Raw genomic sequence first — 21983 nt, 5'->3', positions numbered from 1 at the left:
TTGTCAACACCACTTCAATCAATTTTACCTTCCCATCCATGCCTGCCGCCACTTCGTAAGGTCACTTTCGCCGACTAACGAATATCACAGAGGCAGGAGAGAGTTCTTTGTGCTTCAACGGCCACCTTCGCCACCACCGTCTACGCCTCAGCTAGGGCTGGCTGCATCGGCAAAGATGAACAACGCGTCAAAGAGCTTCATCATGTCCTTTCCCACGATGATGTCTTCGGCGACGGCGACCGGTGGCGCGGACACTGCATCGCTCATGGAGTCGCTACACCAGCATCTTGTTCCCCTCAAGCCGCTGCCGTATGCCTCGTACTACAAGGGCGAGATCTCGCTACTTCCCTTCCTCTCCGACAAGTATCTCTCTCTTCTTGCGCCCATCCTCATCTACTGGGCCTCGTCGCTATGGTTTCATCTCCTCGACACGCTCCAGCTTCCCTTCTTCGAGAAGTACCGCCTACATGAACCCGCCGAGATTGCTGCGCGGAACCGAGTGAGCGCGAAGCGCGTCATTGTCATGGTACTCTTCCAACAAGTAGTCCAGACGATTCTCGGAATCTTTGTCCTCGAAGGTGAAGAGACGGTCCGTAAACAAGTCTTTGCCGACCACGAGGCTGCGATGGCGAACATCGCCATGAGAGTGGCCCATGTCGCTGTGGCCACCGTCGGTTTCAAGAACGGCGCCAAGATCCTTCAGATGCTTGGTCCCTGGTTTGTCCACTGGCTCTACTGGTGGGGCATCCCAGCCTTCCAGCTCGGGTGGGCCTTGTGAGTGCATGCGAGCAAAGATTGACTTGACATTCTTCCTCACGGCTCATTATCATATCACAACAGCCTCGTGATGGATGCCTGGCAGTACTTCCTCCATCGAGCGTTCCACGAGTCTCGCTTCCTCTACAAGCACTTTCACTCGCACCACCACCGTCTCTACGTGCCCTATGCCTTTGGTGCGCTATACAACCATCCGTTCGAGGGACTCTTGCTCGACAGTGCCGGGGGTGCCGTCGCGCATGCAGCCGCCTTCATGACGGTCCGCCAGGGCATTCTCCTCTTTACCTTTTCCACCATGAAGACGGTGGCGGACCACGGCGGCTACGCGTTCCCTCCTTGGCTGGACCCTCTGCACCTCCTCTTTCCCAACACGGCAGAGTACCACGACGTGCACCACCAGATGCAAGGCCTGCGCTACAACTATAGCCAGCCCTACTTTGTCCACTTTGACATTCTCTTTGGCACGAGAATGTCGGCGGAAAAGTTTGCCAAGATGCGGGCGGTTAACGACAAGCTCAAGAGGGAGAAGTGGGCCGTCGACAAGGCGGCAAACGGGTCCGAGGCGACGGTCGCCACGGGTGCTGCAGGCAGCGCCACAAAGGCATCGACGAGAAGAAGAATAGGAGCGGAGGTGCACGACGACGTGTCGCCGGGCGAGGTGGCAAGAAGAGCAGCGGCAGACGGCGTGGGAGATATCACAACCACGCTCGACCAAGAGTCATACCGAGAAAAGGCAGGCGTAGTTACCTGATCCAACCCTCTTGCATCTCCCTCCTGTCCTCACATACCAGTCTCTGTTCACACATCACTCACCACCTTACTACCGCTCAATGACTTCTTCTTCTTCGCCCCTTCTTTACGATCACCCTTTCTTTAATTGCTCTCTATTTGTTCATATTTTCCGCGATGAAATCGATAATTGCAGCCGACCGCTGACGATGAATGACGAGTACAACTTACAAGGTTTCCGAGAGGTAGGGACAAAGGAATGCGGGTTTGGTAAGAAGACGACCGCTCTCTACAAATCGGCGGCAGAGAGGTCCCAGATGGTCCTCAGGACGTGGTCCGCCTTTCTCCTGGTTCTCTTCAACAAGCCCATCCGGCTGAGCTCATTGATGGCCAACGCGAACCTGGCCCGCACCATTGCTTTTTCTCCCTCCTGTGGTTCCAGACCGTTGTCGTTGTCGTCGTCATCATCGTCCTCGTCCTCGTCTTCACCTTGCCAATTCCGTTTCTTTCCTCTCGGTCGCTTGGTCGGCGACTCACTTACAGCCTCGACACTGTCCTGCGCAGCTGGCCGAGGCAGCATTGAGGGCTTGACAGAATGCTCAAAGGCACCGAACCAATCGGCGAGATTGATCATACGTCCTGCATTCCTGTAAAGGTCGTAGGCCACACAGACGTCAGGCGGCGCAGGTTGCTCTCGCTGCGCGTCCATGGAATCCTCTGCCTCGATCGACGATGGGACGAGGTACGAGCTGGGATCCGTTAGACCAACAAGAAGATGGACTCGAGGGTTCGGGTCGATAAGAGAGGCGAGATGTTTCGTCGCATTGTAAGTCTGGCTGGAGTAGAGCGGCGGCCGTATCGACGGTCTCAAAAGATCTCTGTTGCAGGCACCTGACATCAGTGATCGGTGTAATTTCTTGGAAGAGGTCCGCACCCACCGGATCGTCTGGACAAGCCAAGTCTCGAGACCTTTCTTTGCGCCCTCGAATTCTTCCTGCCTTAAGAGCTGCTTCTGGACCAGATCGAGACGGCTGGCCTCTTGTGACCCCCGCACTGCTCTGTCCACCTCTTCTTGCAGCCTCTTCTGTTCACGCACGCCCTCGATCTTTCCTTGACACTCTTTGATGATGCGCAGGGATGATGACTGTTTCAGCAGGCCATCTGCGTCGAGCAACTCAAACAGAGCCGCAAGGTCGCTGGCCCCAAGCTTCCGAATGGCAGCAGCCAGCCTCGAGAGGTTTCCGTCCAGAAGGGTTGTCCGACTCAGAGAGCTGTTATGGCGCTCGTCCGTCTCAAGCAACTTTATTATGAGCGCAGCCATCGACGTTGAGTTCGGCCCAAGCGCCAAAGCACCTTCCTCATCAGCTTGGTCCCTCGTTGATGCAACCCCGCTCGCTCTCAAAGCTTTCTCCATCCGATGCAATAGCCGCAAGCCGACCCTTCGTTCGCGCCGGAAGCGATCAAGGGCCCGCAAAAACGTCGGGAGATCCTCTACAAGATGTTGCTGCGATGACGTTCCATCCTCATCGCCGATCAGGGTCGAAAGATATTGCATCTTACTCTTGCCCTTGGAAGCTGGAAGCATGACTTCAAGTATTGCTAGCTCGCCTCCGTCCATGTCGCCAAGGATATGCTGCCGAACCAGTTCGAAGAAGGCTGCGTGCCAAGTCTCATTCGCATCCGCTGAGCTCGTCTTGTCCTCAAGGCCCAGCAAGGCGCTCAGCGGGTTGACAGTAAAGTGATGAAAAAGAGCGAGCTACGAATGGGCAGATATCCGTCAGCACAGCCCTGCTCACACCTGCAAAAGTGAGAAGCGTACCTCAACGGTCTTGACGACATCATCGATCTCAATACCCTGCTCAAAAAATCTCCGTCGCAGAAGATCGAGCGTCTCGTGTCCTAGCTGGACCTGGGGCGCACTGTCACCTAAATACAGCTGGAATGATTCGTGCGATGATCAGTAATAGCAAATCAATCGTTTCTCAACATCTTGTCTTACCTCCTCGACAAAGTTCTCAAATATGCGTCGACCGCTTGGCAATGTGAAGGTGGTGATGTCGATGAGTCGAAGCGTGTCCGGATGAAGCACATCGAGCAGGGACCGATGGCCCGCTGGTGCGTCGAGGAAGAGGACGACCTTGGGACCCGAGGAGCAAGCGACATATCCATGAATCGCTTGAATGACATCATTGAGGACATCAGAGCCCCAAGCCGGGGATCCCCTAAGCGACACGACAAGCGTTGCACCACTCGGCAACGTATCAAGGAGCTTCAGATCCGCCTTTTCTACCTTACTGTTGGTAGAAAATGTTGCTCCAGTCTGCGCCAGCGCCTGCGCGACCAGCAATCGAAGGGCTGCTGGCAGTGATGATCCATCGTTTGGGTTCAGTTGCACGAAGTGGTACTTCCCTGTAAGCTGACCGATCAGTCCTCTTTGGACGTGGGCGTTGAGGGGAGCTCCTGATTGAGAAAGAAACGTGAGACGGTGTGCATGTAGGAATTGGGCGAGAAGAACTGACCTGTCAAGCATGCAGACGGAAGTCTAATGGAACTCCCAGACGCAGAATCGTCGCCGCCACTCAATCCAGGGAGGAAGAACTGATTTGTCTCGGGGACCGAAGAAGAGGACTGGCTCACGAAGGCGCTAAGCTGCTCGACGACGGGGGAGTAAATGGCCGCGCAGCTTGCCTGAAAGTAGAGGGTACGTGAGCAGAGTCGATCGAATTGGCATCGATATGTGTGAGAAGCAACACTCACCTTGAAACATCTCCGTGCCGCTTCTTTAGCCTTGACGTAACCTGCGTAGCGCAGCTCAGGACCTCGTCCACCTATGCGTTCGTACTTGTCAAGGATTGGCAATGACTGTGCGAGGTCGAGAGTCTCGTCCTTTCTACCTCTAGTAGCGCATGGGATGAAGGTCGTCGACTGTGTGGGTCCTTGTCTAATCAGTAAAGATCCACCCTCGGAACACGCAGTCTGCAGGCCACCCACCTCGACGAGGCTCTCGAAGCCATCTTCGTCCATGGCAAATGAAGAATCACCTCGTGCGACCCTCGCCTGTGCGCCCTGCCTGCCTTCTTCTGATCCTAGAACCCTTACTTGCGTCCAAGGTCCTTTACACGCGTACTTGATCTCGTCTAGCCGTTCGCATGAACGTCCTGGCTTGCCCAGACTATCGTTTGAGCGACGTTCTTCCTGCCTCGGCGGCAACAAAGCAGGCTAAAAATTAGGCACCCAACGTCGCGCACGGGTACGCTGCCTGCTGTGTTTTCTTTTCCCACTCCAGTGACGCACACACGCACGCACACGCGGACGCGCCGGCCGGAAAAGAGATTGCGGGCGAGGTCGCAACAAAAGATCGAAGAGCAATCTTCGGCCTTCATTTTCCTCCTCTTCCTGCCCCCTTTGCAATCCGTCGAGGGTCCGCATACAGGCACGCCCCGCTCGTCCGCCGTTCCGTAGATAGAGTAGCCGACCCACGCGCCCCGCAGAGGACCCAAGGAGAGGCTGCAGTCATGCCACGATCAACGCGCGTATCCCAGTCGGCTGCTGCCACAGCTTCGCCCGACTTCGAGGCAGCTGGAGAGAAGATGACGCCGAACAAGCGAACCACCTCGTCGAAGTCCGTCGCCTCTACGCGGTCAGTCAAGGCCGAACGCGACGAGACACCAGACGTGCTCGACAGCCAGGAAGCGACGAGAATGGCAAACGAGGCGAAGGAGAATGTCTTTCTTTTTGTGCCCAACCTCATTGGTAAGTGATCCGGTCAAGGCCTGCTGCTCTCACCTGATAGATGAAGCGCCAAAAGAGCTGAGGCATGATTGTCGCTTCAGGGTACGCTCGAATCGTGCTGGCGGCGCTGTCGCTGTACTACATGAAGTCGAACCCGAAGACCTGCACGCTTCTCTACGGCATTTCGTGCCTCCTCGACGCCGCAGACGGCGTTGCCGCCAGGGCACTTGGTCAGAGCACAAAGTTCGGCGCCGTGCTGGACATGGTGACGGATCGCTGCACGACGTCGTGCCTGCTTTGCTTCCTCACGACAGCCTACCCCCGTTGCGCCATCATCTTCCAAGGGCTCATCACCCTCGACTTCAGCAGCCACTACATCCACATGTACAGCTCCCTCATCACGGGCTCCAGCTCCCACAAGCTCGTCACCTCGGACGTGTCTTGGATTCTGTGGTACTACTACAACGACAGCGTAAGTCTGCTCCGTGTCCTGTTTGACTGTGGCCCATTGTACTGACTCAGAAGCGCACTTGGGCTTGTTTGCACAGCGGACGCTCTTCTTCTACTGCGCGGGCAACGAGCTCTTCTTCGTCTGCCTCTACCTCATGGACTTCTATCCGACACCGCTGGGCCTCAAGCCCGAATGGTTCCTGTGGCCCTTGGGCAAGGAGGTCGCTTCCAGCCTTACAAAGACCGCCATCAACAACCAAGACTCGATCCAGGCTCTGACATTCGAGATCATCCGCAAGCTCACATGGCCCCAGGTCCTGGGCGCCATCACGTTCCCCATCTGCGCCGTCAAGCAGGTCATCAACGCCGTTCAGTTCTGGAAGGCCGCAAAGGTCCTTGTCGGTATCGACCTGGCCGAGAGGGAAAAGAAGAGGGAAAAGCAGGGCGAATAGGGCAGGGAGGACATTCCTCAGATGCGACGATCTACGGCGAGAGTCTTTCTCTCTCTCTATGCACTTTCCTTTCTTTCTTCTCTTCCCCATCTCTTCCTCTCTCTTTCTCTTTCTCTTTCTCTTCTTTTGCTCCCTTTTTCTTCTTCTTTCTCGGATTCGGCGCTGCGAGTAGAAGTCGTCTTCTCTTCGCTCTCTGGTCTACTCTCTCCTTTAATCTACCTTCCCGCGAGACGCTCTTCGTCGTGCCGTGTAATTCTTCCCTTCCCCCCTTTCATCAAACTACAAGCCAAGCTAAAGTGGAAGCCACAAGCGACAAGAACGTCAAAAGGAAATCCAATGATGGCAAGGATGGAAATCGTAACATTGAAGACGGATGTAAATTGAAACAATGACTGAGTAGAGGATGAGAAGGGAGACGAGGGGAAAGTAAAGGAGAGAGCGAGAAAGCAAAGAGTAGGGTGATGATTATCGAATGGTAGCTATAGGATCCTGTTTGTACAAAGGTGGTTTGGCTGTTCTGGATGGGGAGGGGAGAACCGGTGACAATGAGAATCGGCAAGAAGGTAACGCAGGAATTCTTGAGAGACGATGAGCTGAAGAAGGCGACGGTCAATCGAAGAGGCGGCACCGAGGCTTGGATCCAGCTCTCTCGGTGCTTCGAGAAGACGATATTGGTTGGAAGCGGAATGGCTTCCTCTTCCGGCGTCGCCCAAAACTACGCCTCTGACCTTCGGCGATTCCTCGACTCGACACAGAGACCATCGGGACCGGGTAAGTAACAGACATTTCGCCTAGCCTGGGTCTTGGGCGTAGGCGCCGGCGAGGTGGGCTGGCTCGCCGCCGGTGTTGGCGTGGATGAGCCCGACCTGACCGCATCGCTCTGCTGTATCTTGCCGCCGGATCCAACATTGGAGTCCGAGAAGCTCGATGAAGCGCTCGACGGCTGCTGCTGCTGCTGCTGCTGCTGCATGTGGCTCTTCTGGAGCTGCCACTCAGGCACCTGGTGCAGGCTCGTCGAAAAGGACGAGGGGCTCATGCCCAGTGCGCTCAGCGCGCTCAGCCGGCCACCACCGCCAGCCCCAAAGGCTGTCCCGAACGACGTCCGACGTGGCAACGAGGCGAATCCACCACCGGCGCCAGCTGCATCATGTGGTTGCGGTGACTGCGCGCCCTGCGCAGCGGCCTTCCAGAATTGTGGGGCGAGAAAAGAGCTCGTGGGTGTGCTGGAGCGGCGCTTCCACTGCTGCTGCTGCTGTTGCTGTTGCTGGAAGCCATAAGTCTGCGAAGACGTCGAGGCGTGGGAGGAGGATGACGACGGAGAGGTGCCGAGCGACGATGACGTCGTCATGTCCGAGGGGGTGCTGCGTCCAGACGAGGCCGAGTGCGACTCCGTCGAGTGCGACGCCATTGCAGTCTTGACGTCTTCAGCGTACTAACCTGGTGAAGTGTTGTCTTACAAGAGGATTAGACGGCACCAAGATGATGACTGAGCAATGGCTGGTCTGAAAGAATGTGGGTGCTTCGTGCGTGCCCGATTATTTGTGCCTTTGTTTGGTGGCGTCCGAGATAATAATTTATGATTTGGCCCTGTCGCCCCGCGCGAGCGCGTTGCACCTATGACAAATGCTGTGTGGGAAAGAGCGGAGGTGAGAGGGACACAAGTCCGAATGACTCCTTTGTCTGGGCGCGGCTGGCTGGCTGTAGCTTGCAGAGGAATGAGGACGGAGGAGCGAAGGAAGAGGTTGACACGATGTCCAAAACCTCGACGTGGGTCCACCACCGGAACGGAAAAGGTTTGGCAAGGCGATAAAAAAGAGGAGCCACCCCGTTTTATTGTCTGACCCGCGCACGTCTAGGGGAATTTCTCGATCCAGGCTGCATTGTCAAATCGAACGCGCTTCATTCGAGAGATTAGACCAAGACACACACCCCTTGCCCATAACGATCATCCATGGCAGCCTCTCGCCAAAAGCAAACGAAGGCCTTCAAGGTTTTGCTCCTAGAACGAAACGACGAACACTACACAAAGCATTACCGCTGTTGAATAATGTGAGAGTATGGTTTGGCCCCTTCAACGGCTTAATGTCATACTCGATGCCTCACTCAGAAGCGAGACCAGATGTTCGACTTCCCACGAAGCTGCACTGCAGCCTTCTTCTGCGTGGCTTTCTTACTGTGAAGGAGCAGTCTACGCTTGCAATAATGTTGTGCTTTCCAACACGTCCAGAGCTTTTCAGTTCTACAGACCAAACACAGGAGCGCTGTTGCGAAATCTTCCTCTCCATCATTAAGCATCGTGCGCCTTTTAACGGTACAGATGGTCCTGCTGCAAGTTGGCGGCGTACTCTGCCTCTGCTCGATCACCGTTTGCCAAGAGCTTCTCTTTGTCTAGAAGATGAAAGGAAGAGAAGAGAGCAGGACTGCGTAAGCCTACAGCAAGCAAGAAGAGATGTGAGACACCCACTGTACAAGAGCTCCTCTCGCCACTCGGTGCTGAACTCTGCGTTTTGCGTCTCGACAATGGCGTCGACAGGGCAGGCCTCCTGGCAGTAGCCACAGTAGATGCACTTCGTCATGTCGATGTCTGTTGTTATATTTGGGGCGATCAGTCAACTGCCTGACAGGACCAAGAACCAAGCAAGATGAAAAAACGCACCATATCGAGTTGTCCGACGAGCGCCGTCCTCTCGGGGCTCCGATTCAATTGTAATGGCTTGCGCAGGGCAGATAGCCTCACAGAGCTTGCAAGCTGCGAGAAGGTGTGTCAGACCAGCAATCCTTTCGACCCTCAATTCAAGGAGCAGTGGAATAGCATGAATGTGTGCACTCACCGATGCAGCGCTCCTCGCCGGTCGGGTATCGACGCAGTGCGTGTTCACCGCGGAATCGAGGGCTCAGCGGCCCCTTCTCGAAGGGGTACATGATCGTATAAGGTGGCCGGAAGAAGTTTTCGAGGACGATCCACATGCCTGTGTCGAGAGGTCAGCTTCTCAGAAGGGAGCAGGGACATAGCCGTATCAAGGTGTGTGCTCACCTCTCAGAATCTCAGTGAAGAAGAACAGCTGACTGGCTTTGTCAAGTGCGCTGGGTCCCTTGGAGTAGTCAGGGTATGGCTGGAGCTGCTCAGGTTGGCCGGCACCTAGCGCCTGTGCCGACTGCTTGTTGAGCGTAGCTGAATCCATGATCCCAGGCGCAGAGTTCGTTCCATCCTTGAGGAGCGTTGGGCCCGTGTCGGCTCGCGCGGCCAGAAATGGGCTGGTCGAGAAGAGCCGGGGGGCAGTGGCACCGTTGCCGGCAAACCTGCTGCTGCTGCTTCCATTCACGCCCAAGCCGGCGGCCACTCCCAGGCGAAGAGGCGATGCACCGCTGCTACGAGCGGCCAGCATGGCAGACCGCAGCACCGCACGCTGAGCACTCGCCGACATGGCCATGTTGACGAAAGCCAGAGAGGGAAAAGGTGTCGAGTGACGACGGACGCGGTGGATTTTGTGGTAGCGAGGAAAAGACAGGTGGCCTCTTCCGAAAGGTCGCGCGAAGGCAGGCAGCGAATGAGAAGCGTCAGGATTTGTAAGATTAGAAAACCTACAGCAGTTCTGAAGCAGTTGTATTGGGCCATTACACTAAACCCACGTGCTCGCTCACTCACACCTGCCAAAGTAGACCCTTGCTCTTACGTGGACCACATTCATTATTCTAAGAGATGGACATAGACTGTTATCCCGCGAACGGTCTTCGTGTCGGTCTTCATGTCACACGTCGACAGAGGCAGCGTGAAGAACAGTGAATTATTGTTGATGGCCTGAAAATGTTGTTGCAAGAAGTACATGGGCCAAAAGAGGTGCCAAAGTCGTGAAATATATGCAAAAGTGTCAGATGCCACTGGGGTATGGATTGATCGTTTCTTGTGCCATTCAGGGGTCAGATTCGTCGTCGTCGTGTGCCATATAAAGCGCAAGTGAGGTCAGGTGACTGTATAATCATGGAGGCGCGATGGAAATGGATGTCAATCTCGAAGGGCTCGAGAGATTTTCGTTAGAGGCCCTTGACCGGCCATTGGTCGAGGTGTTGAGGAAAGAGGGCGGAGACTGGTTGAGATTTGTCGTCGGAGAGGAAGACAGAGAAGAGCTGCCGTTGACGCCGCCCTTTTCGAGCAGCTCAAAGGTATCATTTCCAGAATCCTCGTCGTCACCACCATCGCCGCCCTTTCGTCGTCGTCGCCTACTTGACACGGACCTGGCCTTCGACTCTCTCTCCTCTTTGTTCTGCTGTCCGTCATTGTCCTCCTCTTCTCCATTTGATGGACTGTCTTCAGTCTCGTTGACAGTCGAAGGAATTCGCGTCCACCGGAAATTCCCCTTGTTTGTAGCCCGGAGCGGAGTCGCTCTCCCATCTTCGGCTGCTCCGTTGGCCTTCTTCCGTGTCGAAGACGTATGCCCACGCAAGGAAGTCAACGAGACCTGCTGCACGCCTCGGTCGAGAGCCTCTCTACAAAGTTCTCTCAGGTTCCTTGCCTTTGTTCTTTGTCTCGTCCGCAGCCCTCTGCTCGCATCGGGTGACGATGGTTCGGCCGATGACGAGTAGGAGCGGCCTAGAACAGAAGCGATGGTCGCCTCGTCGGCATTAGGCGGTACGTAGACGAAGAATGCGGGTTCATGCTGCTGCGATGGGCCGAACCCTCGTCGACGACCGTCGACTGCAGCCTTGCCCTTGGCGAGTGTGCGAAAATGCGCACGCACTTCGATGACAATAGCAACGATGGCAATGGCGACGACGATGAGAGGAATGTAGATCGCCATTTCCCTCTTGGACTGGTTGGGTATCCAGGGAAGTGGGCTAGAGGCAGCAAAAGGAATGGAATCATGAGCATACAGCATGTGAGAAGAATGTCATGCAGGTTGAGACTCACCTTACGTATGCTTTTTCCCTCGGAGGCAGCAGCTGGGCCAAGGCGATGCCGGGGCCCTTTCGATAGATGTCAAAGTCTTTGTGGCTACTCAACACATAACCCTCGCCTGGCTTCCACCGCCACCACTTCTTTCGCAGGAGGTCTCTGGTGAGCTTGCCAGCGGTCTCTGATCGAGGTCTTCTCCGGTCGTCTGGCACCGACAGCCGGACATCGTCATCGAGGATTGATTTGGTCCAGCCCTGCTTGAAGACATTCCTTCGCGATTGCCACGGCGGCACCGACCACGGTGGTCCGGAGGAGAGGTGGATAAGGTCGTCCTCATCATCACCATCGACAGGCTTCCCAACGCCACCCGCCACCTTGCCGTTACCTGCTACTGGGGTTGGCAAAGGATGGTGCTCCTTGTCAGGCTTGCCAAAGCGCCGGCGTCCGCTGGGGACAAAGGGGTAGTCTGGCCGAAAGAGGCCGATGTTGAGGTAGTGATTGGAGCCATGGGCACCAATGTCGGCGCTCGAGAAGGGCGATTGGCCAGCTGGGTTAACTGTTGGCGGCCCAGTCCTTCGCCCTTGTTTGCCCTTGCTGGCGCCCTTGGCAGAGAACGACAACGATGCATACGTGTTTCGCAAAGGACGGCTGAGCGTTGAATTTGGGTCGACTTTCGTCTCTACCCTCCCAGCTTCCCAGGCAGACTTGACGTGGTCTGCCTCGCTTTCGTCCTTGAAAGCCAGGCCTGCAGCATCGAACACGATGTCGGAGTCAACATTTCGGGCATTGCTGGAAGAGACAAGTTCTTGTTGCCCCTTGTCCGCTATCCCTCCTGCATGCGAAGGGCCTGAATTGTCTTCAGGAGACAGGTGGGCGTCTCGTTTGTCCGCTGCCCTCGTATCCTCCGTCCCAATGCCTGTGGGCAGGCCAGACGCGGCCGAGGCGGCCACGAGGGCCACCATCATCAGCCTCAATCGCGACAAAGCGCCCATCGGGTCCAATGGATCTCGTCTTCTCCTTGACCGAGTGTGTGAATAGGACATTTTGTCCGACCAAAGTCCGAGGGGGCCAAGCAGAGAGGTGGAGCAGGATCTGGTAAACAGGTGAGAGGAGAATGCAAAAGGGAGAAGCCAAAGAGGCCCAGCCAAAGAGGATGGGCGTGCTTCGCCGAAAGACGTGGAGAGACGTGCGCCAATCCCGAGCGCCTCTGCACCACGCTCGTTCTCTCGACGCACGTTGTCGTCCGACCCTGACCTTGTCGAAGTCGGTCTCAGTCTTGATTGGTGAGGGAGGGAGAGGCAAGGGGAAAAAAAATTAGGTCGCAGCGAGCTGTGTTCGTTCTGCACTAACGAGACCGATGATCAGAATTGCAATTCCACGCGATGCCCTCCCAATTCGCAGAGACCCTTTTTTATTAGTTTTTCTCCCATGTTGTGCGACATCTCATCGCTTGACTTTTAACTTCCGTATTAGCAGTTGTTGTGCCCTTATAAAAGCCATAGCTTGAGCGGACAGGCTTCAAGAGGGGAGAAGGGAAAGGGAGAGAGTAGTGGGAAATAACATCACGCTCAGAGCTGAGATAGACGCAAGTGCTTGTGTGGTCCGCCGGCTTTGAGATGCCGCTGCACGTGGGAGTGGAGATCGAGGCCGAATATATCCTCTCCTCTCTTATCCTCCATTTTTTTTTTTTTTGGTTTGTGGCTCCGTTGCTTGAGCGCGCTCGGACATTGAGCCCCGATTTAAGGCTCAGAAAAGAGAGGGCAACCTTGACGACCGCTTTGCCGTCTCTCTCGACCTCGACCTCGATGAGCATTGCCAGACAGCCATGGCAGACAGTCGCTACCTCGAGGCTTGGAAGCGCAATCAACTTCCTCCAAAAGCGGCGGTAGGAGCCAGCACGGCGAGCAAGGGTTCGTCGTACCAGGTTCGCCTCGACACGCCCGGGGGCGTCACGTACAGCCCCGACCAGCTGGGCTCACACAACCAGACGAAGCGCCTGTTCATCCCTTATGTGCTCGGAGAGGGCCTCACTCGAGAGGACGATGATCAGAACAACGAGGCGGGCACTAGAAGAGACGAGTATAATTTCGACGATGACTTGAAGGTCCCCTCTCCGTCAAACGAGAGTGGCAAGCTAGCCATTCCCACCCCAGAGAATGGCGATGACAAGCGACTCTCGGCTGCCCAGGCGTACGCCGCCTCGATCGATATGAATGCACCTCCGCCTACGCTTCCAGAGGCTCCGACAAAGGCGCGAGGAAAAAAAACTCTCTTTGCAATTGACGATGAGATCAACGAGTACACGCCGCCGGGCGACAGCTACGAATATGAACCGAGCGTCTCGCAGAAGACAACATCGGGTCTGTCGACGATGAGCACGCGGTCGACGAAGACGGTGGACCTCATCACGTCGTCGTCTGGAGAGCTGCCGCCGTGGTATATGCGCGCCTCGGCCCGGGCCAACGTCACTCCCTTGACCGTTCCTCCGAGCAAGACAGGCAAGGCCTCGGATCACAAGACTCCGTGGGCAGCGATGAAGTGGTACGGACATCGAGCGCTGGAGCGCCCTTCTGCGCGAGAGAACGAGCGAGGTATCACCGCTTTTGAAGACGTCGGCGGTCAGGGCCGCGTGCCCCGCGCCGATGAGGCCCTTGATAGCGACGGCAAGACGATTCGAGCGTCAAGCACGACGGCCACGGCGGCTACTTCATCCAAGAACCTCCGTGTGGCCGACGTCTTTGTGGTGGATCCCAGGCCGCAGAAGCCACTGCGCATGGTTCGACGTGTCGATCCCCGACAGGTCCTCGTCCTCGCCTCGGGCACCTTGCTTGCACCTGCGCAGGTGGCCAGCCAGAGAGCCGCTTTGGCTGCACGAGACGCCGGAGTCGACCTGTCAACGCTCTCAATGCAGGACCAGTCGAAGACGCAAAAGATGATCGCAGAGCAGATCAGCAGCGAGGCCCAAGGTGGCATCGGCGTCGTCTTTAGCCCCCATGACGAACCGCTTGCTCAAGATCTGCAAGGTATCGACGTCGATCCCAGGGCCGAGGTGAACCTCTGCCGAAGGCTTGAAGCAGCACCGACATTCACACCGACGTCGCTGCGGAGAGCCCAGCTTCGAGCTGTGCTGGCTGCAGTGGAGCTGTCGCAGTGGGAAGAAGAGGGCTTTGACAAGATCGTCGTGGGCACGGATCAGGAGTGGATCGTTCGTGGCATTGTTTACGAGTGAGTTTGGCCTTTGTCGTTATATGCGGTCGCAGGCCACCACGGTTGCTCATGACTCACACCCTGGGCAGCATCTGGCGGTGGAAGCATACAGGCTGGAAGCTGATTGACTTCGGTCCGCTTGGCGCACCGGGCGAGTCAGTACCGGACCGTGACCTCTGGGAGCTTCTCGACGAAGCGGTGAGGTCGTATGAGAAGATTGAGTGCGTTCCTCTTAGCCCTTCTTTTTCCTTTCCAAGCTTCTTTGTCACTTCTGGCAGGCTCACACACACGCACACTCCGCGTTGCTACACACACACAGTTGCAATGTGCGATTCTGGCATATTCACAAGGGCGACGCAATGCTCGCTAATCGGCTGGCCGAAATGGGTGCGCTCAAGTCAAAGCAACGGCCGCAGATTGTGAGGTGGAGGAGAAAGGGCTTCAACGAGGACCATGGCAAGGAGGAGAGGGAGAATGCCAGGAAGAGGATGCTCGAGACTATGATTTCATGACGTCGCAACCTGCCCGTGCCTGGTCGTTCGTTGTCTTTAGTCTAATTTTGTCTCCAATAATCTATATTTGTGTGTGTATATCCGCACCCGTCGGCAGCCCTTTCGACGTCGGCCCCCACGCCGACTTTGACCCCACTGGTGGTGGAGGTCGGCCGTCTGATGACATGAGCAGCATTGCTCTTCGCACCACCGCCACCGTATCATCACCACCACCACTACTACCAACAACTCGAACTTCAGCACGTTACCGCGGCAACAAGAGGTCTGTTATACATCATGTCGACCGTCCCACACATTAATGCGGCTCGGGGTCTGGCGCTCGGCGAAGCTCCCCGAGGCGAAAGAAAGCCCAGGGTCGTAGTGACAGGCGGAAGCGGAAAGCTGGGACGAGCGACGATAAGCCATCTGTCCAGCCAGGGCTGGGAGGTCATCAAGTAGGTTACCAGTGGGCGTGTTTGCAGAAGATAGCAGCTCGGCTGACGCAGGGTGAACGTTACGTCTAGCTTCGACATGCGAAGGCCTCCCACAGCGAGCGAGGACGGCAAATCGGGCTTGGGTGGCGCCTACCGGCTCGTCGAAATCGACCTGTCCAACATGGGCTCCGTTCTTGAGGCTCTCTTGGAGGTCGACATGGCCTACAAGGGCATCGATGCCATTGTGCACCTGGCCGCCATGCCTTCGCCCGGCCAATCGTCCTCGTCGCTGCAATTCAACACAAACGTGTCGAGCACGTACAACATCCTCGAGGCTGCCCGCAAACTTAACATCACCAACCTCGTGCTGGCCTCGAGCGAGACACTGATCGGCATCCCCCTCAATCCAACTCCGCCGGCGCGGCTGCCCATCACGGAAGAGTCGCCACGGCGGCCAGAGAGTGCCTACAGCCTCAGCAAACTCGTCGGCGAGGTGCTTGCCGACGAGTATGCCCGATGGCAGCCCGATGCGAAGCTCATCAGCCTTCGCTTCAGCAACGTCATGCTCGAGTCCGAGTACGCTGGCTTCGAAGAATGGCAAGACGACCCCATGAAGCGCTTCTGGAATTGCTGGGGCTACATCGACGCCCGCGACGGTGCCCAGGCAATCGAGCTGGCGCTCCAGTCGAAAAAGACGGGCCACCACGCCTACCTCGTCGCCAACAACAACACTTGCATGCGCAAGTCCTCGGCGGAGCTCGCAAAGGCAGTGTTTCCCAATGTCCCCCTCGACCCGCTTCCTTCGGCCAACGCCACTCTCCTCGACAATTCAAAGGCAAAGAGGGAGCTCGGCTTCGAGCCGAAGCACGACTGGTCATAGAAGAGTGATGCTGATCTCAATGAGGCTACTAGAGCGTGTCGGTCGCAGGGAAGACAAGAAGAAATGAAAGTGAAAATTGATACAGATAATGGTGACAGGTATTCATGAGTGAGAAATTGTCCGCGGATCAAGAGGCGCATCTAGCCAGCCTCCTCATCTTGAGAGGAAGCTTTGGGGAAGTCGCTAATCTGAGGAGAGGCGAGCGATTCGACTGTCTCTTCTTCCTCTTGATCACCATTGGCAGCGCTATCTTGCTCGGCGTTGGCTTCCTGAGAGTTGCGCTCTTCAGCAGACGATGGTGGCTCAGCTGAAGGATTCGTCGAGACAGCGGAAGAGGTCGCCGGCTGCGCGCCTTTCGACAAGGGCAAGGTCCCAATTCCAAAGGCCGACGACCGTCTCTTGAGGAGCGATGGGGAGACTTGAGGATTCGTGTTTGCACCAGCCATCATGGCCCAGAGATTGTTCGTGGGGTCCACCGAAGCATGCCGATGGGCTCGCTTGTTCAGGATCCTGTTGTTTGCTCCAGACCCGTCCTGGTAATCTCTTTGTCGAAGCGTTGACGAAAGAGAGCTGGCTGAGCCAGGAAGGCCAGCATCGGCGGAGTGCTGCTGATTGGGCAGAACACCTCCAGCAGGGAAGGTGGCCAAGGGCAGCGAGAGCCGCTTGAGGTGTCTGCTAGTCGATGTCTCGCTATTGCCAGTGATGGTACCGCTAGTCAGTCGCTCGTGGCTGCCTGCTGGGGTGAAGGGGCGCGAGCTCGTGCTTGTCAAGCTCGAAGCAGCCGACGAGGCCGATGGGGGAGGACCGAGTATGCTGTATGACGCTTGACCCCGCTTTCGGTCGAGCTGCTGGGCTGTGTTGATCTTGCGAAGCTCGTCGCGGAGCTGCTTGTAGGCTGTCCTGATCTGCGCTTCCCTTGCGCGCTGCTGCGAAAGCTGTTTCATCAGCGCCTCGATTTGATCGGCACGACCAGGTGGAATTCCGCTGCCCGGCTGACCGACATCGGGCGATGAGGACTGCGATGAAGTACCGCGAAGAGCGACGCTGGCTCGCAGTTCGGCAATGTCCTTTTCCTGCTGGACGACTTGGTCCCGGAGCGCATCCTTCTCCTTTTCCGACTCCTCAAGCTTGTTGGACAGATCCGTCATCATGTGCGTCGAGTCAGAGTCCGACGAGTTCTTTCGCTGCGCCTCGGATCCGTCGCCAGCCGCGTCGCCACCGTTGCGTGTGGCCAACGGGGACGAGCCGCGAGAAGAGGACATTATACTGGAGAGTTTGTGGAGATCGCCCTTCGTCTCCTCGTGAGCTCGTCTACTCTCTTCGAGCTCATCGTAGACCTCTCGCTGCCGACCCTCGTGAAGCTTGTGTGCGTCGGCCAGTTGTCTTTTTACGGCCTGCAACTCGTCGTTTTGTTCCCTCGCCTCCTTTTCTCTCTCTGCAGTCGTCGTCGCGTGCTGCTCAGCCGCCAGCTCGAGCGAGGCAATGCGATCCTGCATCGTCTTGACGTTGGTCGCGTGGAAGTTCTCAGCCGCCCCTTCACCTCCGGTGCCAAGGCCATCAACGAATTTTGCGTGTTGCTCCTCCATATCCCGGAGTCTTTCCTTTGTCGTCGCATGGAGCGCCTCCTCCGACCGCACCTTGCCCTGCACGCTGGCCAGGTCATCTTTCAGTGCCTTCATGCTCGACGACAGCTTCTCTCGCTTGCTCTCCTCCTCAGCAACCATCGTCTTGTACTTCAAGGTTTCTGCACGCGCCGCGACTCCCTCTGCGTAGGCCTTTTCTACGTCCTCCGTAAGCTTCGTGGCATTTGCGTGGTGCATCTCTGCTTCGGCCGTCATACTGTCGAGCTCGTCCTGGAGGTCATCGATTTCGTCGAGGTGCGAGTCGATTTCGAGCTGGTGAGTCTCAAGCATGTAATCCATGACGCTCCTCTGCTGATCAAGGAGGTCGAGCAGCTTGCGAATTTCCGAGGCAGACATCTCCAGCTTGTACGACATGGTGGACAGATACTGGCGAAGACCCTCGCTATCATTGACGCCGTCGAGAGGAGTTGTTGCACGAATGACACGCTCCAAGGTCTTCTTTTCGGCCTGTAGATTCTTGAACGCCAATGCGATCTCTGTTAGTGGTGAGGTTATTTTGGTTATTTGGGTCAGCGAAATGATCATGTCTTCAGACAGATGGTCATAGGACCAGAAGGCTCACCTCCAAAGGCGCCGGCAAAGCGACCCTCAGCTCGCTTGATCCTCTCGCTGTATGCACTCAAGCTCGATTCCGTCCTCTTCTCCTCATCCATCTCCTCCCTCCGGCTCTGAACTGTCGAACTCCTCCGCTTGAGCACATGGCCATTGCTGCTCGCGCTGTCAGGGAACAGACCGTCGCCATGGCCAGAGATGGAAGGTGTCTGTAAACCAGAAGAGGGCGGGACGCCCGAGAACGACGTCTCTGGGCTCTCGGCCTGTCTCGGTGTCCACACACCCTGATGCCCATGCTGGCTCAGCCGGTGCCCTGCCCCTCCGACCACTTGCGGCTGAGCTCCAACGTCTGCAACCGAGACAGTCTTCGCTTGTTGTGCTAGACCAAGCGAGATTTGCGACGAGGTTGATGCATTGTTCTGCGTGTGACCAGGCTTTGGCGATCGCCTCCCAAATCCTGACCAGGCGCTGGGTGGATGCGTTGGAACACCTGCCTCCCGACTGCCCTTGGCCACGGTCGACGGAGACGGGGATGAGGGGGCGTCTGTCACGGGCAACGTAAGCGTCATTGGCTTGTCCCCAGCAGCGGTGGCGCGTGTGCCGACGTCTGGGGTGGCCGAGCCCACGTCAGGGGACTTGGACGTCGCCAACTCGCTTCCAGACGGTGATCGCTTCTCGATGCTCGCCCGCACCCGTCCGACGATCTTCATCTTTTCGAGTCCAGCCAGAACCTCATTGGTTGGGCCCTGCCGACTTTCGAGGAGCTGAGGGCTGCTGACCGAGTGCGTAATGCCCCGCTGCTGAGGGGTGAACGATGACGGAGGCGAGGAGGCACCCTTCTCAGTAGCTGGCTCGCCCATGATTACTGAGCCGGTGCGGGCTACAGGCACGACCTGAGCCGATCTCCTTCCGCTGATGGACCCAACCCTGGTCAGAGTTTTGACAACCGCTGTTTCGGGCTCGCTGTCCGACACCGCATCTTCCTCATCCTCATCCTCCCCATCTACGTCCGCGTCGTCGTCGTCATCTAGGTTTTCTTCTTCGTCTCCGTCGTCTTCCCTGAAAGCCTCAGCTCTCTTCGATGAAGACGGTTCGGCTTCCGTCTCTCTCGGAACTTGCTTTCTTGTCACTGCTGAAGGAGCCGATCGCTCGTATGCCTCTTCGAAACTCTTTGACGGTCGTGCCAAGTCAAGCATGTCGCCATCGAGAAGCGCCATCGATGCCCGCTTCTCGTCATAGGTCATCTGGGGTGCCATGGTTGACAGCATCGCCTGTGCTCTCTGAGAGCCTGCTCTTGTCTGCAGGTGGCTTCCTGCCACGACGGCTGCCGTCGCCGATTTGCTGACGTCGGACGACATCGAGGAAGGCCCTGCTCCGTTTGCGGCATTTGAGATCGCCACATTGGCGATCGCAGAGGACTTTGTCGACTGGTTTGATGAGCGAGCGTCGCTGTTGTTGCTCTGATTGCTTGGCTGGTGAGTGTGGCCGAAGCCACCCTCGCTGCCGCTCGCCCATGGATCGCTCCCTCTCCTCTCCTCGTTTCTCTGGCCATGGCCGACGCCGCTTCCGTTGGTGTTGCCCTTTGGCAAAGTCCCGTTCTTTGCCGGAGTCTTCTTCATGACTGCATTACTGTAAGTCGAAGGCGTGGGAGGCAGCGGGGGCAGTGGCTCGTCAGGAGGATTCGTAGGCGGAGGCGTTCTTCCTCGAACGACTGGACTCTGCAGGGCTCGACTGGGCGTACCAGGAGCCCCTGGGCTGCTGGTATTTGCCGCAGTATGAGAATTGAGGCTCAAGGCGGCCGGCCTGCCCTTACGCTTGATGCCAGATGAAGTTGTGGACCATGGCGTCGAGGGCGAGGCCGTAGAGCTCGGCGAGAGTGCTGGGTTCGACATGGGGGTCCTAGTGGTGAAGGACGAAGGGCTGACACTCTCGGGTGCCGTCGCATAGCTGTCAATGCTTCTGAGCGACAAGCTGCCTGGGATTCCCGAAGCCTGGCCAATTTGAGGATTCAAAGAGGTGACCTGGCCCATGGCAGGGAACTCGGCCCCACCGATTCCCAGGCCAATGTTGATGGTTCCCACGGCGTCCCGTGGTGGAGGAACGCTCTGCTTGAAGAGGGCCTGCTTTGTCGCCGTAACGAGGCGCACATCGTCATAGTCGCCTGCCTTTGAGTTGCCGTCCGAATCTTGGGTAGATGCGCTTTCCCGCTTGCTGCTAGTAGCGTCACTGCTGCTTCCGCTGTCCCTCTGTCGACGGCCGCTCTGCTGTGCTTCAATGAGGTAGGGGAGTTCTTCGGGTGCGCTGGTCTGCGATGTGCCATGGCTATAGGCGCTCCCGCTGGGTCTTCGGCTCCCAGCCATGTCTCTGCCACTCGACGAGATCGAAGACATGGTTTCACTCTTGCTGTGCCGGCTCGAGTTGGAAAATACGCCGCTCGCTGGCGATACCAGCGTCTCTTCTTGCCCGCCAAAGTCAATGTTCTCCCGAAGCACATCCGAGTAGTCGGCCCAGTCGCCGTCAGCCCAGGCAAATGAGTCGGTGTGTCCCTTGTGATTTCGCTGTGCCTGTGGTCCATCCGGTCCCTCCTTCGAAGCCGACATGACCCGGTTCTGGGCCGTCTGATCAAAGTTGGTAGCCTTGGGTGTGCTGGCATCCGATTTGTCCGAGGTGACACCGAGAGCATCTTCGCTTCGAGCGCTGGCCGAAGACACGCTGCGTGGATCCTGGAGAGCAACGTCGGCACGGGGAACGTCGGCGACATCCGCCCCTGCGGCTTTTCGAGCATTGGCAGCGGCGACGTGCTTCGCTCTGGCAGCAATGGCCTGTGCAATGCTCTTGATGTCCGACTGGCTCGAGCTGGGTGACATGCCCCCTCCTGCACCGGCAAATGCCGTTCCTTTTTGGCCTAAGAGGGGTGAATCTGCCAAAAAGCCACCCTGCGTATCCGAGGCCGACGACGTCTTTCGCTGCGGAATGTTGGGCATCAGTACCCTCCTCGCCTTTGCGCTACTCCCCGAGCCCGACGAGTCTGTCCGGTGGCGGAGATCGGGCCGAATTGGAACGTCTTTACTGGAAGAGGAGGCTGAGATGCGAGGTGAGGCGGGTCTGGCCTTCTGATATCGGCCCTTGGACCAAGGCGAAGTGGGAGCAGACGAGCCCGAAGGCGACGCCGCTGCAATCTCGGGCGTCGTCTGCTGGGTGCTCGAAGGCGAGGCATCGATCTCGCCCTTCATCCCGATTTGCGCGGCACCCACGCCAGAATTTGGCGTCGCAACGTGCGAAGAGCCGGAGCTCTGTTGCCCCTCGGACACTGTCCGCTGCCTGAGCCATCGCCACGATGGCGACGGCGCCGCCTCTGTCGCCGGTGATGCATCCATCTCTCTTCTTCCTCACTTCTCCCACGTTCTCTCTCTCTCCTGCTTCTTTTTCTTCCCCTTTCTCGCTTTGCACGCTCGCCCTGTATGCGCTTGCAGACGCCCGGAGTCGTGCCAGGACTCGGACCAGATTCGCAGTCGCCTTTGTCGAAGATGCCGTTAAATCTTCAGGTCTCGCAACAGCTGCAAATCGACAAGGTCGGGGGGATAAGGGGAAGCCAAAATCAGGAAAAGAAAAGCCGGGCGTCTCCTCTGCTTTCCCACCCTCGTCGTGGTCGATGATGAATTCGTGGGACGATCGGGAGTTGAAAAAGGAAGGGATAAAGCACACCTTACTGCTGCTGCAGCTCTAACTCTACCACCACATCCTT

At 57.0% G+C, this 21983-nt stretch overlaps 9 protein-coding genes across 9 annotated transcripts; 4 read left to right on the top strand and 5 right to left on the bottom strand.

Moving 5' to 3' along the window:
* The first annotated feature begins 9 nt into the window (after window positions 1-9).
* Window positions 10-1711, top strand: FA10DRAFT_265465 (hypothetical protein). Its single transcript, XM_025521074.1, has 2 exons — window positions 10-774; window positions 841-1711. Exons 1-2 carry the CDS (start codon window positions 203-205, stop codon window positions 1526-1528), a joined length of 1260 nt encoding a protein of 419 aa, XP_025378814.1. The 5' UTR covers window positions 10-202; the 3' UTR covers window positions 1529-1711.
* FA10DRAFT_71516 (hypothetical protein) lies at window positions 1662-4772 on the bottom strand. The gene is made up of 7 exons (XM_025525653.1): window positions 4498-4772; window positions 4264-4447; window positions 4026-4194; window positions 3506-3966; window positions 3326-3442; window positions 2445-3262; window positions 1662-2384 (listed from the first exon to the last, which is right to left on the bottom strand). The coding sequence occupies exons 1-7, from the start codon at window positions 4518-4520 to the stop codon at window positions 1796-1798; spliced, it is 2361 nt and encodes a 786-aa protein (XP_025378813.1). The 5' UTR covers window positions 4521-4772; the 3' UTR covers window positions 1662-1795.
* Window positions 4672-6567, top strand: FA10DRAFT_265464 (hypothetical protein). The gene is made up of 3 exons (XM_025521073.1): window positions 4672-5259; window positions 5340-5710; window positions 5787-6567. The coding sequence occupies exons 1-3, from the start codon at window positions 5022-5024 to the stop codon at window positions 6138-6140; spliced, it is 963 nt and encodes a 320-aa protein (XP_025378812.1). The 5' UTR covers window positions 4672-5021; the 3' UTR covers window positions 6141-6567.
* FA10DRAFT_265463 (hypothetical protein) lies at window positions 6478-7937 on the bottom strand. Its single transcript, XM_025521072.1, has one exon. It carries the CDS (start codon window positions 7546-7548, stop codon window positions 6856-6858), a length of 693 nt encoding a protein of 230 aa, XP_025378811.1. The 5' UTR covers window positions 7549-7937; the 3' UTR covers window positions 6478-6855.
* A 471-nt stretch (window positions 7938-8408) lies between these two features.
* On the bottom strand, window positions 8409-9636 carry FA10DRAFT_265461 (putative NADH-ubiquinone oxidoreductase 23 kDa subunit precursor). Its single transcript, XM_025521071.1, has 5 exons — window positions 9175-9636; window positions 8972-9109; window positions 8797-8889; window positions 8605-8724; window positions 8409-8528 (listed from the first exon to the last, which is right to left on the bottom strand). The coding sequence occupies exons 1-5, from the start codon at window positions 9569-9571 to the stop codon at window positions 8446-8448; spliced, it is 831 nt and encodes a 276-aa protein (XP_025378810.1). The 5' UTR covers window positions 9572-9636; the 3' UTR covers window positions 8409-8445.
* Window positions 9637-9910: 274 nt separating this feature from the next.
* FA10DRAFT_265460 (hypothetical protein) lies at window positions 9911-12369 on the bottom strand. The gene is made up of 2 exons (XM_025521070.1): window positions 11047-12369; window positions 9911-10973 (listed from the first exon to the last, which is right to left on the bottom strand). The coding sequence occupies exons 1-2, from the start codon at window positions 12021-12023 to the stop codon at window positions 10118-10120; spliced, it is 1833 nt and encodes a 610-aa protein (XP_025378809.1). The 5' UTR covers window positions 12024-12369; the 3' UTR covers window positions 9911-10117.
* Window positions 12370-12730: 361 nt separating this feature from the next.
* On the top strand, window positions 12731-14773 carry FA10DRAFT_265459 (hypothetical protein). The gene is made up of 3 exons (XM_025521069.1): window positions 12731-14256; window positions 14328-14459; window positions 14558-14773. The coding sequence occupies exons 1-3, from the start codon at window positions 12857-12859 to the stop codon at window positions 14748-14750; spliced, it is 1725 nt and encodes a 574-aa protein (XP_025378808.1). The 5' UTR covers window positions 12731-12856; the 3' UTR covers window positions 14751-14773.
* Window positions 14774-14837: 64 nt separating this feature from the next.
* FA10DRAFT_71224 (NAD(P)-binding protein) lies at window positions 14838-16248 on the top strand. Its single transcript, XM_025525651.1, has 2 exons — window positions 14838-15184; window positions 15254-16248. Exons 1-2 carry the CDS (start codon window positions 15027-15029, stop codon window positions 16041-16043), a joined length of 948 nt encoding a protein of 315 aa, XP_025378807.1. The 5' UTR covers window positions 14838-15026; the 3' UTR covers window positions 16044-16248.
* FA10DRAFT_300205 (hypothetical protein) lies at window positions 16119-21944 on the bottom strand. The gene is made up of 2 exons (XM_025524810.1): window positions 18249-21944; window positions 16119-18162 (listed from the first exon to the last, which is right to left on the bottom strand). Exons 1-2 carry the CDS (start codon window positions 21613-21615, stop codon window positions 16184-16186), a joined length of 5346 nt encoding a protein of 1781 aa, XP_025378806.1. The 5' UTR covers window positions 21616-21944; the 3' UTR covers window positions 16119-16183.
* Between the last annotated feature and the right edge of the window lie 39 nt (window positions 21945-21983).

This window comes from Acaromyces ingoldii (genome assembly GCF_003144295.1).
Source record: "Acaromyces ingoldii strain MCA 4198 unplaced genomic scaffold FA10scaffold_2, whole genome shotgun sequence".
NCBI lineage: Eukaryota > Fungi > Basidiomycota > Exobasidiomycetes > Exobasidiales > Cryptobasidiaceae > Acaromyces > Acaromyces ingoldii.
This window is presented reverse-complemented; position numbering and strand designations above follow the sequence as displayed.

Excerpts from the sequence above, each read along its gene's own strand:
- FA10DRAFT_71224 (XM_025525651.1), top strand. The coding sequence starts at position 15,027 with ATGTCGACCGTCCCACACATTAATGCGGCTCGGGGTCTGGCGCTCGGC. Across the intron at positions 15,185-15,253 it reads CAGGGCTGGGAGGTCATCAA|CTTCGACATGCGAAGGCCTC; the intron begins GTAGGTTACCAG and ends CGTTACGTCTAG.
- FA10DRAFT_300205 (XM_025524810.1), bottom strand. The coding sequence starts at position 21,615 with ATGGATGCATCACCGGCGACAGAGGCGGCGCCGTCGCCATCGTGGCGA. Across the intron at positions 18,163-18,248 it reads CTTTGCCGGCGCCTTTGGAG|AGATCGCATTGGCGTTCAAG; the intron begins GTGAGCCTTCTG and ends CACCACTAACAG.
- FA10DRAFT_265461 (XM_025521071.1), bottom strand. The coding sequence starts at position 9,571 with ATGGCCATGTCGGCGAGTGCTCAGCGTGCGGTGCTGCGGTCTGCCATG. Across the intron at positions 8,725-8,796 it reads TCGTCGGACAACTCGATATG|ACATCGACATGACGAAGTGC; the intron begins GTGCGTTTTTTC and ends ATATAACAACAG. Across the intron at positions 8,529-8,604 it reads GCGAGAGGAGCTCTTGTACA|ACAAAGAGAAGCTCTTGGCA; the intron begins GTGGGTGTCTCA and ends TTCATCTTCTAG.
- FA10DRAFT_265465 (XM_025521074.1), top strand. The coding sequence starts at position 203 with ATGTCCTTTCCCACGATGATGTCTTCGGCGACGGCGACCGGTGGCGCG. Across the intron at positions 775-840 it reads TTCCAGCTCGGGTGGGCCTT|CCTCGTGATGGATGCCTGGC; the intron begins GTGAGTGCATGC and ends ATATCACAACAG.
- FA10DRAFT_71516 (XM_025525653.1), bottom strand. The coding sequence starts at position 4,520 with ATGGCTTCGAGAGCCTCGTCGAG. Across the intron at positions 3,263-3,325 it reads ATGTCGTCAAGACCGTTGAG|CTCGCTCTTTTTCATCACTT; the intron begins GTACGCTTCTCA and ends GCCCATTCGTAG. Across the intron at positions 2,385-2,444 it reads TGGCTTGTCCAGACGATCCG|AGATCTTTTGAGACCGTCGA; the intron begins GTGGGTGCGGAC and ends TGCCTGCAACAG.
- FA10DRAFT_265460 (XM_025521070.1), bottom strand. The coding sequence starts at position 12,023 with ATGGGCGCTTTGTCGCGATTGAGGCTGATGATGGTGGCCCTCGTGGCC. Across the intron at positions 10,974-11,046 it reads AGGGAAAAAGCATACGTAAG|CCCACTTCCCTGGATACCCA; the intron begins GTGAGTCTCAAC and ends TGCTGCCTCTAG.
- FA10DRAFT_265464 (XM_025521073.1), top strand. The coding sequence starts at position 5,022 with ATGCCACGATCAACGCGCGTATCCCAGTCGGCTGCTGCCACAGCTTCG. Across the intron at positions 5,260-5,339 it reads TTTTGTGCCCAACCTCATTG|GGTACGCTCGAATCGTGCTG; the intron begins GTAAGTGATCCG and ends TTGTCGCTTCAG. Across the intron at positions 5,711-5,786 it reads GGTACTACTACAACGACAGC|CGGACGCTCTTCTTCTACTG; the intron begins GTAAGTCTGCTC and ends TTGTTTGCACAG.
- FA10DRAFT_265459 (XM_025521069.1), top strand. The coding sequence starts at position 12,857 with ATGGCAGACAGTCGCTACCTCGAGGCTTGGAAGCGCAATCAACTTCCT. Across the intron at positions 14,257-14,327 it reads GTTCGTGGCATTGTTTACGA|CATCTGGCGGTGGAAGCATA; the intron begins GTGAGTTTGGCC and ends CACCCTGGGCAG. Across the intron at positions 14,460-14,557 it reads AGGTCGTATGAGAAGATTGA|TTGCAATGTGCGATTCTGGC; the intron begins GTGCGTTCCTCT and ends ACACACACACAG.
- FA10DRAFT_265463 (XM_025521072.1), bottom strand. The coding sequence starts at position 7,548 with ATGGCGTCGCACTCGACGGAGTCGCACTCGGCCTCGTCTGGACGCAGC.